We start from the raw sequence: 12,967 nt of genomic DNA, 5'->3' as shown, positions 1-12,967 counted from the left end.
AAAATCCATCCCTGTAGTCACATGTTTTGGCTGCTAGAAAGTGCTTTCATTGTTTAGCTGTTTTCCTTTTCTCTTTTTGTGTTGCTGCTTATGATGCGATAGTACCTCAAATCGTTTGTGGGCTGAGGATAGTACTGAAAAAGAAAAGGACAGTGTTCCTACGGCATTGACCATCCCTGTTGCTCCAACTGTTGTAAATGCTGCAGCCTCAACCACAACCCTGACTACAACTACTGCTGGCACTGTCTCCTCCACATCAGAGGTCAGGGAGAGACGCAGGTGTGTAAAGGTCCTCACAGGACTGCTGATGTATCTTGCCCAGTGATGAAAGTTGTTTGTTTTGTTTTTTGATCTTGTCAAGTTGGTGACCATCTCTTCAGTAAGTTAATAAATGAAATAATCTGTATCAGCTCTGAACTTGCAGATTGATATAATAGGCAATTATTAGCATTTCAGCTTAGTGACTCCCTCTGACAGAATTGATGTTTTTATCTTAAGGCAGTGAGCCAGATACTTAGTAGTCTTCTTAGCCATCTTCATTTCTTTAGTGGTGGTTTTAATTCAAGGTATTTTTGTGATGAACACCTAAACACACCCAATCAGATCAGACTTATGGAAGACTAGATCTAATGTGACAAAAACAGATTTTTCATTCTTCTATTTCCAAATTATTAAAAACTTAGGTGGATGTTAACTGTTTTTGTTCTTATTTTTGAGATTTTAAGATTCTGAGATTCTCTTAAAGAAAGGTCTTTTAGGCATACATGTAAGCCAAATAATTTTTAAGAACATTGAATACATTCATTTAGTTTTAATAATAGGACATAAAAGGTACTCATTAATTAAATTGCTTAAATAGTTGATGAATTTATTTTGTGTGCTTAAATGTTAAGAGCATTGCACACTTCTTGCTGCTGCTAATTGGTATTTCGGAATCATAAATGTGGAAAGGAACTTACCTGTGATATCCTTGCTTTACAGAAGGAAACTAAGACCCAGAGTTATTTTAAGTGACTTTTCCACTTTTATTTAGTTAATTAGTATGAGAACTAAGACAAAGCCCAAGATTCCAGGAGAATCAGTCAACTGTTTTTTTCTGTTTATATCATGCATAGTTCCTGGCTTTGAATTTTGTTTTTCCTCTTGAAGAAAAAGGAAGTCTTAGGAAACTCAGTGTAACCATTTCTATATTTTATTCTTTCAAAATTAAATTAGCTACATAACTGTTTTTTTTTTTTAATGAAAATACCAACCAGATTAACTTTGTCATTTTTCTGGCATGTAGTATTCATATATAGTCTTTAGTCTTTGTCTCTGGTGCCAGCAAAGTGCATGGCCTGTCGTATTAATATCCTTACAGTAATATTTGTGGTGAATATATGAAAAATAAAACATTAAATTTGTAAATGTTAATTATTTTCTATATTTGCATCTTTATTTTCTACCAATATGTCTACATTTTGATTCTATTTTTATGATGAAATTTAATGATACTTCTATAAAACCATTATATGCAGTTAACATTTGGTGATTTGAATACCAGAATAGGTCATACCATAATTTAATACTTCACTTTTCTATAAATTTAAGTTAGTTTTAGACTTTTGAGGTGTTTTCAGGTAAGGCCATATAGCCAACAGAGATTAGCGGATCATAGGCATTCATCATTCATTAATAGTGAAAAAAAAATGTGAGGACTTTGCTAATGGACTAGGGGGAGTGAAAGAAAAAAGGTCGAGGCATCCTTAGTCTTTTACTCCTTTGAGTGCTCTCTGCTTTAATCCTAAGGTTAGAGTGCTCTCCAGGTCAGAATTTCTTTTTCTGTAAAAAGAGGTATTTTATTTTATAATTTTTAACTTCTAGAATACTTTCTATTTATAGAATTCCATGCTTTTAAAAGTGTTTACAGTGACAAAGCCTAATGAATATCTCCCAGAATCATCAGTTGTTTCAAAATAAGCAAAGTATGATTCTTAACCTCAGATTTCTTTATTATAAGGTTGTTGGAGAGAGTTGAGTTTCCACTTTTTAGAATTAATCCTAGAAGACATTAAAGATTGAGAATTAAATATTTGGAGATATTAATAGGACAGAACAGATTTTAATAGCATAAGAAACAATGTGTCTATTGACATTTTTCTGGTATATATTAGAGATATTTGTCTTACTTTGTTTCAATGATGTTAGCAATAATTATTAATGTTGATGTTTTGTTTCATGTCAAGTAATTGCAGTTTTGAAAACATTGTTGGTCTTCTGTTTGTCTTTCAATTAAATTTCAGTAATGGTTTTGAAATGTGTATGGGTGGATATTTGTCCTCAAGATGTATATATTAGTATTTAAATATATATTGTGGGTAAAAATAAGTCAATACATATATTCCTTTTTAGGTAACCTTACATCTATACTCAGATATTATGTAAAATTACCATACTCACTATTACATTCCATAGTATTCCTGATTTGTTATTTTTATTGGTCAAGATTGAATGAGGATTTTCTGTCTTTATTAATATTTTCAATGGGTTAATGGTGGTGAGGAGTGGGAGTAGAGAAGCTAGCTTCAAATAGATGGATCATGATAGCAAATTCTTTTCATTTTTTAAATATTTCTAGTTCTACAGCCTTTTCAAACTACAAAACAGTATCTTACTAATAAGTTCATATTTGCAGCATGAATTTACATGAACTGTTGCTTTGTATAATTCTTTTCTTCCACATTTTTCCCTTGGCTCAGCCTGCTTGCATTTGCTCGTTTATCTTCCCTCAAGGAAAAAAGCTAAATGGAAAACAAGGATCGGTTTTCAGTTTTTTAGAAATGTAAATTGTTGACTACCCAAAATATAAATATTATAAATAAATATTTCAGCTAATAAATGTCAGTGATTGATGTGCCTGGGTGCCTCAGTCAGTTGAACATCCTACTTATGATTTTGACTCAGGTTATAATATCAAGGTCATGAAAGCAAGCCCCACAGTGGGCTCCCCATTCAGTGGGTAGTCTGCTTAGAATTCTCTCTCTCTCCCTCTGCCCCTCCCCTTGTGTTTTCTCTCTCTCTCTCTCTCTCTCTCTCGTGTGTGTGTGTGTCTCTCTGCAGTAAATCTTTTGTTAAAAAGTAGTGAAACGGAAAAAAAAAAGTAGTGAAACGGATGCCTGGGTGGCTAAGTGGTTAAGCCTCTGCCTTTGGCTCAGGACGTGATCCTGGAGTCCCTGGGTTGAGTCCCGCATCGGGCTCCCTGCATAGAGCCTGCTTCTCCCTCTGCCTGTGTCTCTACCTCTCTCTCTCTCTCTCTGTCTCTCATGAATAAATAAATAAAATCTTTTTTAAAAATAAAAATTAAAAGTCAGTGAAATTAAAAATATATAGAATCATTGGAATTAATAGAAAATTCTTAATTTAAAAATAACCTTTCAGGGATCCCTGGGTGGCGCAGCGGTTTGGCGCCTGCCTTTGGCCCAGGGCGCGATCCTGGAGACCCGGGATCGAATCCCACGTCAGGCTCCCGGTGCATGGAGCCTGCTTCTCCCTCCGCCTGTGTCTCTGCCTCTCTCTCTCTCACTGTGTGACTATCATAAATAAATAAAAATTTAAAAATAAATAAAAAATAACCTTTCAGTTGCTCAGAAAATAATAAGCAATTTAAAACTACTAAGGAGTAAAATTATGCACCCTAGGTAGTTTTAAGAAAGAGATCCAGTTTAATGGTATGATATGTATGTAATAATTTAAGACAGCAGTGGATTTTGACTGATAAATTCTGTTTTTTGATGGTCATCTCTATTAATTAAATTCACATAAAATATATGAATTCATTTTCTTCTCTACATTTTGTTTGCAGAGGTCTGCTCTATATAGGAGCCCCAGGAGAGGAGAAAGGCTGAATATGAGATGAGGACTCTTAGTAGGAAATACATTATGTATTACAAATTGATTAGCTAGATTTTTATGCTAATTTGGAGGAAATATATAGAAAATTTAAATGAACAGATACTGTAAGTCTTCTATCTAGTAATTTTTACCCCCTGTACTTGTATATTGTAAAATAGGTATGTTAAATAGATTTAACTTTTATGGCAACTTGAAACTGTTGAAAAAAATCGAGGCTCATTTGAATAGAGCGTAATGGTTGATCAGTTCTGTTTGCCATGGGGATTAAAAGGGCAAATGGCAATGCAGACTTCCGTGTTCTAAACTAAATATGAAAATTTTTTCCATTACATAGAGGAATCAGATTCAGAAATCCATGTTCATGCTTATTTTCAGAGCAGCTCCTGAAATGCTAAAGTGATAATGTGCAGCCACCTAAGCTGCTCTAAAGTTTTTCTATTTAACCAGATTTGCTATTACGTTTCGGTTTCATCTCCTTTTACGTTTTCTTTTCCTCATCCTGGAGAAGTCCCAAAAGCAATAAATTGCATGTAAATGCATAAATAAATACTAAATGAGTGACTAAAAAAATAGCCATCGGGACATATTCTCCAAGCTGATGTTCCACAGAGAGCTTTTCCACATGTAATAGGTATACCGCAAATTTTCTACTTAAATAATCTTGGGAAATGCATAAAGTTAAACAGGTTTCTTCCTTCCATTTTTCTCAGAGCCTTTAACATGTTGTGATTTTTCTTAGAGAAGGTTAGAATGCATAGCATTTTCCAAATCCATATAACCAACTTCTACCACAAACAAGCTCCTCACTATATTCCAGAATAATTTTCTTAAACTGAAACTATAATAACAAGTTTATTGTTCTTCTCTTTCACCTTTAAATTACTTGTTCTAGAAAAATCATCAGACCTGTTATAAAAATAGTATTAGTTATATCTATTTTTTAGTATGTTATGTCTAAATAAAAAGCTTAAAGTTGATAAATAGTGAAAATTATAAAACAGTGGATGAAAGAGTAGTATTAAGTTTAGCGTAGCTTGAGCATTGTGGGCCGTCAAGAGGGCAGGTATCCTACCAGTTACGCTCATCTCTTCAGATCTGTGCATTGGTAGAGATGGAAGCTATGTGTTGCAGAATCTCCAAAAGAAAGTCAAACAAATGAAATACTGATAACTAAAATGTTTTCTTTAGTGAATTTTTTTCTTGCCCTGTGCTTTTAGGAGGTCAAATTAAAAGTAACAGAAAACAAATAATTAGACATTTAATTCTTTAATTAAAATTTTAGGTTTAAAAACATAAATCAATACCAGTATTTTAGTAGAAACATTTAGTAAGATACAGCTCTTGTAATGCTTCATGAGGTGTGCCTGACTTAGGAGTTATATGTAGTGCTACTATGATACCAAAAAGACATAATCTTTCAGGATAGTCTAGAAACCTAGAGGTGAAAACAAGATAGAGAACATATGGAGAAAGAGAAAAACATTAAATTATTTCATTATGAAATAGTGCCATAAGTCATTCAACCAAATAGAGAAAAGAGGTGATACTTTCTCAAACCAGATGATAAAAACAAGCCAAAATAAAGTAGGGAGAGAATTTCCATCTTTCTCTAAATCTGTTGGATGTCTCGGTCAAAAACACCCTCTAGAGAAGTTCTTGACTTACCTTGAGTAAAGTTTGTCTGTAATTAGAATAGAAGCAATACAGAAAACCAGTCCTTTAGAAATAACTTTAACCAATAAGTAAGAGTTAATTGATGGAATTGAGGCAACTGGGATTTTGGATGACAGGTGACCTTGTCTGTCATCTTAGGGTTAATCCTAGAAATGATGAATCATGTATTCTAGTTTTAGAGAGACAGATTTCTAAAAAATAAAGAGCTCAAAGGAAACGAAAGATAAATCAAAAGGAATGGGGTTTTCTGAAAGAATTTTGAAGAAATTAAATGATTCTAAAGAGTTTGAGATGTGTTATACTCTCTGAACTTAGAGCTTTAGAGAACAGATAGAAACAATAAAAGATAAGGCATAAAACCAGGAATAAATTCTGAAGTTTGCTATGATATATGTATAGTTTCAGGGAATTTAAAGAGAAGAATTACAAATTGGAAAGCATACCAAAACTAAACAGCTCTTCTAAAACATAGAATTTAGAGGGGAGGAGCAAAGTGGTATAAACTAGATAGATTTAATAAACAGCATAGAAAATAGAGATACTCTACTTCCAAGGGTTCTCTTGGAAATGTGGATTAGATGGTAATATCACTACATAAACTATTAATGATTGAACTTTCCAAATAATATTAATCATTGGAGGAAAGCTTTTTGTTGTGTTGCAGGGCTCTGTCTTATCTTTGCTTATTCAGCTCTTCATTAATTGATTACTACTCTCTTGACATAGATTGCATGCTTTTGAAATGGTGCGTGTCCTATGACAGGGTGGAACTTGGGCTCGATGTGTCAGATGAAATGTAGTGAAGATAAATACGAAGTCCTCTTTATATCAGAAAATCAGTCCCCAGAAGTAAGATGTTGATTCTAAAGCAATTTATTTATGTATAAAACACTGGACTTTCTAGAGAACTCAAAGTGTGAACAAGACTATGATGTCTGCCAAAAATATCATTAATAAACGCACAGTGGTAGGAATGTAGGGGGTGTAGTCATCCCATCCCATGTGTTGAATGGTGCCTTCAGTCCTATCATTGTACCCAAAAAGACATTGGGAGTCTAGAGTTCACCCAGATAACTTCACATATCATCTAGCATGGTATTGCAGGGAAAGAATAAAGGGGCTCAGGGGACTGATGTCGCATGACTTTTAAAAAAAGTGTTAGGAAGAACTTGAAAAATAAAAGTTAATATGATTATTTCCAATCAAAAATTTATCAGAGTGTATCCTTGAATTTTTGAATGGATGTGTAACCATATTTGAAAACTTCCTAAAACCCATAAAATGGGTGTCTCAGCGGTTTAGCACCGCCTTCAGCCCAGGGCGTGATCCTGGAGACCCGGGATCAAGTCCCGCATCGGGCTCCCTGCAGAGAGCCTGCTTCTCCCTCTGCCTGTGTCTCTGCCTCTCTCTCTCTCTCTCTCTCTCTCTCTGTCTCTCTCTCTGTGTCTCATGAATGAATAAATAAAATCTTTTAAAAAAAATAAAATGCTGAACTTATTATATTCATTCACATGTTCATATATAGTTATTCACATGTATCTCCAACTAACAATTCTTACTTATTACTATAGATCATACCTCACTCCTGTTAGAGATGAAGAGTCTGAATCCCAGAGAAAAGCAAGATCTAGACAAGCAAGACAGTCTAGAAGATCAACACAGGTATATTTAATGTGTATCATATATAAAGCTCCAAAATAAATTGCCTTTCTCTTTTTCACTTCTCTGTGAAAATACTGATGTCATTAGGGCACCTAACTGGCTCCGTCAGAAGAGCTGGAGTCAGGAGTTTGAGCCCCACATTGAGTGTAGAGATTACTTCAATAAGATTTTAAAAACTTAAAGAAAAAAACTATCTATGCCACTGTATAATGCATGTAAATCTTAAAGATTGCTGGGGCAGCCCAAGTGCTCAGCGGTTTAGCGCCACCTTCAGCCCAGGTTGTGATCCTGGAGACCTGGGATCAAGTCCCACATTGGGCTCCCTGCATGGAGCCTGCTTCTCCCTCTGCCTGGGTGTCTGTCTCTCTCTCTGTCTCTCTGTCTCTCTCTCTCTCTCTCTCTCTCTCTTTCATGAATAAATAAATAAAATCTTTAAAAAATAAGTAAATAAAGATTGCTTTAGTAATCCTCCCCTAGCCTTTTGTATATGGTCAGAGTGTTAATATTATATTTAATCTAATTAACATATGCCTTTGTGTATCTTTGAATATTATTTTTTGGCACAAAGATGGTATCTGGCACAGATAATTCAGTAAGTGTTCATCAATATGCCTGGTAATTATTAATTCTATGAATATTTGTAGGGGAATAGGTCTATTATGTTATAGATATTTCAAACAGCTAATGTGCAGGTATGAAGAACATGTCACTCAATCTAAGTTGCCATCTCCTTAACTTCTTTGCTGTTCTAGTTATCTCTAATATATCACCTTGTGTCTATCCTTTCCTATGGTTGAGGAACAATGGTTCAACTCCTTGATCTTTATTCTTATTCACATTTCAAGCTGAACTATTTGCTACGATCTTAACATTTTTTTTTGTCTTTGTACCTTTAGTTCTTGAAATCCAACCTGTTCTTCAAGCCTTATCCTTCAAAAATTATTTCTTTGCCAAAATTATCTTTGCAAATATATACATAAAATATAAATACATATAAATTCAGTATATAAACAATGTATATATCAGTTTTTCCTTCTTTCTCTGAACTTCTTAGGAATTCATGTGATATTTCTGTCATCTCCCCTTTGTTTTTGTTAATTTCTCAAATATAGAGACTATTTCTTACATACATTTTATGTCTTTCCCAGTACCTATTGTGCTTGCTTATGATAATTTCTTCGTAGGATGAATGTGACTTGCCAGATAGAAATTGTGTTTCAATTTTCAAACCAGTTCCAGACATGTGTATTTGACTTTTAATACATTCATATTAAATGTGTCTACTTATAAAATATTCTTTGAAATAAGCTGTAATGCCTCTCATGATTAAATTTACCTTTTTTGTGTACAGGGAGTAACATTGACTGATCTTCAGGAAGCTGAAAAAACAATAGGAAGAAATCGTTCTACCCGAACCAGAGAACAAGAAAATGAAGAAAAAGAAAAAGAGGAAAAAGAGAAACAGGATAAAGAGAAGCAAGAAGAAAAGAAGGAGTCCGAAACATCTAGAGAAGATGAATATAAACAGAAGTACTCTAGAACATATGATGAGGTAATGGTATATCAGCAACACAGCTAGGTCAAATGGTATGAATAGTTCATGTGACTCAAAATACAAAAGATTTATATACCAACAGACCGTATACGAAATACTTAAGAAGGATTTTAACTGGAAATCTGAATTATTTTGAGATGATTAGATCATTATTTTTCCTTTCAAATGACCTTAGTATTTATGTGTTTTTAACTGTTTAATACTTTAAATGGATATTAATTTTAATATTTCACAGACTTACCAGCGTTACAGACCAGTATCAACTTCAAGTTCAACCACTCCATCCTCTTCACTTTCTACCATGAGCAGTTCACTCTATGCTTCCAGTCAACTAAACAGGCCAAATAGTCTTGTAGGTATAACTTCTGCTTATTCCAGAGGATTAACAAAAGAAAATGAAAGAGGTAAGAAGACCAAATTTTGAAAACACTATGTTTTCTACAGATAATCCTTTGAATTATTTTTTTTTCTTTTATAGTTGAACAGAAAAGAAACAACATTCTAAACTGGGAGTCATTCTGCCATTCTTAGAGAATATGATGGATGAGAATGAGAAGAGTAGAAAATAAAAGTAAAAAATTACGTAGTCTGGCATTGATACATATATCTTTATAATTCAAGACTTCACAAAAATCTTTAATGTCCACCAACATAGAAACAAGTCAGTATAGAAGAACTGGTGGAAGACTCTTTCTCCCAGCAGTTTATTAGTGTCTTAAGTTATTTGTTGCCTATTGTGTGAATCATAGTTCTTAAATTTTTTGTGTGTGAAATGTTTTAAACTAAAATCACCTACATGTGTCATGTCCTTGCTAAAACAGAATTGTTTTTAATGCCTATTTCTTGATAACTAGATTTCTTTTTTCAGCCAAATGCTGGCATATTGATGATCACTATTAATATTTCATATTATTTCATATAAACTTTGTATTTAAATTTTGTAAATTCCTACTTTAAATCAGAGATAGGTACCACATGAAATCATTTCTAATTGTAGACATTTTATATTTTAAAGGAAAATCTCATAGTATTAATCATGATGATACCAGTCATCATATAGGATAAACTTAAGAAAATTAAATTTTTCTTAATTTTCAGCTGACTTATTTTGGTCAGAAGTATTTTGGTTCTTTTTTTTTTTTTTTTTTTTGAGATTTATTTTTATGTTAGAGCACATGCACACGGCTCTTGTGAGAGGAACAAAGGGAAAGAGAGAATCTCAAGCCCCAGACTCCCTGCTGAGCATGGAGCCCGACTCGGGGCTTGATCCCATGACCCCAAGATCATGACCTGCGCCAAAATCAAGAGTTGACGGCTTAACGGACTGAGCCATGCAGGTGCCCCTTCAGTTCTTTAAACCAAAAAGTGTGTGGCCCACAAGTGTGAGGCCCACATAATGTCTATAAAAATTTTAAGCCAATTTTTAAAATTAGGGATATTTGCATGAAAGTTTAGATTTTCATCCTATATTGAAAAATTGGAAGATTTAGCAACAGTGTGTCTAAAAATTCTCACATATCAACAGCTAGGTAGAGCGAGCCCGGAACTCCTTGGAATAGTGCTCTCCTGACCCTTTCTATCCATTTATATTATCTGGATGATCACTCCATGCTTTGGAGTTTGAGATCTTTGCTCTATACTCGTTCTAAAAACAACTAGAAAACCCTCTTGATATTATAATTTTGGAATTCTTTTGCTGTGACTGCTTGCTAATGACACAAGGAGACTTTTAAAATAATATTTAACGTTACTTTGTTAAATAGATGTCTGCTTTTTAAAACAGATATAGAGACATTAAAAATGTCTTTTTAGTATAGGTCTAAAGCTATTTTTAACTGTCCTAGAAAGGAAACAAATTTTGAGGCTAAATTTTTTTATGTTGATTTGTTTTTAATAAAATATAAAGTTTTTTCTGGGAAAAAAAGGGTTTGTTCTTAGATACTATCTAATAGAAATGGAATTAATACTGTATTTATTCTACTACTGAATGAGGACTGGGAATAGTAGAAACAGATGCTGATAAACTTGGATGCCAGCTTGTTCTTCCATCAGTAGGAACTGTTTGGTTTTCTTGAAGTGTTAACTTTGGGTTTAGTAACTATCTTTCTGTCAGACATTAATAACTCAAGCCCTATTCTTTTCATAGGATTCAATTATTTTCTGTCCAGCAGATATTAAGTGTGTCTTTTGGCAGAAATTTTGTATTAGACCCTAGGAAAATGAAATAATTAGAATTCTTGTCTTGGTCAAGGACCTATCCAATGAGAGATACAAATACATGTATAAACTGAGTTCATGGGAGCACTGAGAGGCAAAAAATAATCCTGATAGAATTTTAGGTTTCCTGAAGGGGGTTGACTTTGAATTGTTTTTACATTTTTCTTATAAAATAGTGTCATAGTACACTACTACCATGTGGTTCATTGTAATCCTTAACAGAAGGAGAAAAGAGAGAAGAGGAAAAAGAAGGAGAAGATAAATCACAACCTAAATCAATCCGGGAACGACGGCGACCAAGAGAGAAAAGGAGATCCACAGGAGTTTCATTTTGGACACAAGATGTGAGAACCTATTAACATATAACTACTTGATAGTATATTTAATCTTTTCAGAAGTACATACTAATGATTTCTTATGTACCTCAGATTACATATTCTTTAGATCATCATTGTGTGTTTTGAGTCAAGTCGTTAATTCAGAGTAGTTCTTTATAAGGATAGTTAATGATTTGATTTGATTTTTGGTATTACTGAAAAGCAAGAGTTCTGTCTCAATTTTGAAATAAAAATAATACCTACAGCTCAGGAGATATATTGTATAATGGCTACTAAACTGCTTTATCTTGAAGATTCTTGAAAGAAAGATGCTTTACATATTTTTATTATTACATGTTAGTTTCAAGTATACAACATAGTGATTTAACCATTGCATATGAAACCACAATAACTATGGTTACCATCTCTCATTATACAATTAATTACAGTAATATTGACTATATTCCCTAAGCTGTACTTTTCATCACCTTGACTTATATAACTGGAAATTTGGACCTTTAATCCATCTCCTCTATTTCACCTGTCCTCCCATTTGCTCTTGAAACAATCAGTTCATTCTCTGTATTTATGAGTCTCTTTCTGCTTGTTAATTTTTCGGGCCTTCAGAGACCGCATAAAAGTAAAATCATGCCGTATTTATTTTTCTCTGGTTTATTTCAATTAGCGTAATACTCTCTAGGTCTATCCATTTTGTTGTGAATAGCAAGATTTCATTTTTTATGGCTAATATTCCATTGTATATATTTCCACATCTTCTTTATCTGTCGATGGATGCTTAGATTGCTTCCTTGTCTTGGCTATCACAAATAATGCTGCAGTGAACATGGGGATAAATCTATCTTTAAGGATTAGTGTTTTAGTTTTCTTTAGGTGAATTACCCAGCAGGAGAATTACTGGATCATATGGTATTTCTATTTTTTTTAAGATTTTATTTATTTATTCATGAAAGACATAGAGAGCCAGAGACACGGTAGAGGGAGAAGCAGGCTCCATGCAGGGAGCCCAATGTGGGACTCGATTCCAGGACTCCAGGATCACACCCTGAGCTGAAGGCAGATGCCCAACTGCTGAGCCACCCAGGGATCCCTATTTTTAATTTTTTGTGGAAGCTCCATACTGTTGTCCATAGTGGCTGCACCAATTTGCATTTCTACCAGCAATGCACAGAGGTTCCCTTTTCTCCACATCCCACCAACACTAGTTATTTCTTACTTTTTGAAGCTAACTATTCTGACAGGTGCAAGATAAAATCTCATTGTGGGATTTTTTTTTTTTTCATTTCCCTGATTAGTGACATTGAGCATCTTTTCATGTGTCTGTTAGCCATCTATGTGTCTTTTTGGGAAAATGTCTTTTTAAGTCCTCTGCCTATTTTTTTAATCAACGCTTCTTTTTCATGTTGAGTTGTATGAAGTTTTTATATTTTTTTAATAACCCCTTACCAGATATTATTTGCAAGTATCTTCTTCTTCCTTTCAGTGGGTTGCCTTTTCATTCTGATGATGATTTTCTTCATTGTACAAAAGCTTTTTAGTTTCATAAGTCCCATTTGTTTATTTTTGCTGTTATTTCCCTTGCCTGAGGGAACAGATCCAAAAAAATACTGCATAAGGTTGATATCCAAGAGTT

At 33.7% G+C, this 12,967-nt stretch overlaps 1 protein-coding gene across 2 annotated transcripts in view; it reads left to right on the top strand.

The window, feature by feature from the left end:
- Window positions 1-12,967, top strand: part of PPP1R12A (protein phosphatase 1 regulatory subunit 12A) — a 137,494-nt gene that overhangs the window by 100,477 nt on the left and 24,050 nt on the right. For both annotated transcript variants that reach the window (XM_055341753.1, XM_055341752.1), the window contains exons 14-18: window positions 103-279; window positions 7,137-7,227; window positions 8,579-8,779; window positions 9,018-9,186; window positions 11,222-11,343. In XM_055341753.1, the coding sequence (XP_055197728.1) occupies window positions 103-279; window positions 7,137-7,227; window positions 8,579-8,779; window positions 9,018-9,186; window positions 11,222-11,343 (760 nt within the window). The remainder of the gene's footprint in view (window positions 1-102; window positions 280-7,136; window positions 7,228-8,578; window positions 8,780-9,017; window positions 9,187-11,221; window positions 11,344-12,967) is intronic.

The sequence above is a fragment of the Nyctereutes procyonoides genome, unplaced genomic scaffold, assembly GCF_905146905.1.
Source record: "Nyctereutes procyonoides isolate TBG_1078 unplaced genomic scaffold, NYPRO_anot_genome, whole genome shotgun sequence".
Taxonomy (NCBI): Eukaryota; Metazoa; Chordata; class Mammalia; order Carnivora; family Canidae; genus Nyctereutes; species Nyctereutes procyonoides.
This window is presented reverse-complemented; position numbering and strand designations above follow the sequence as displayed.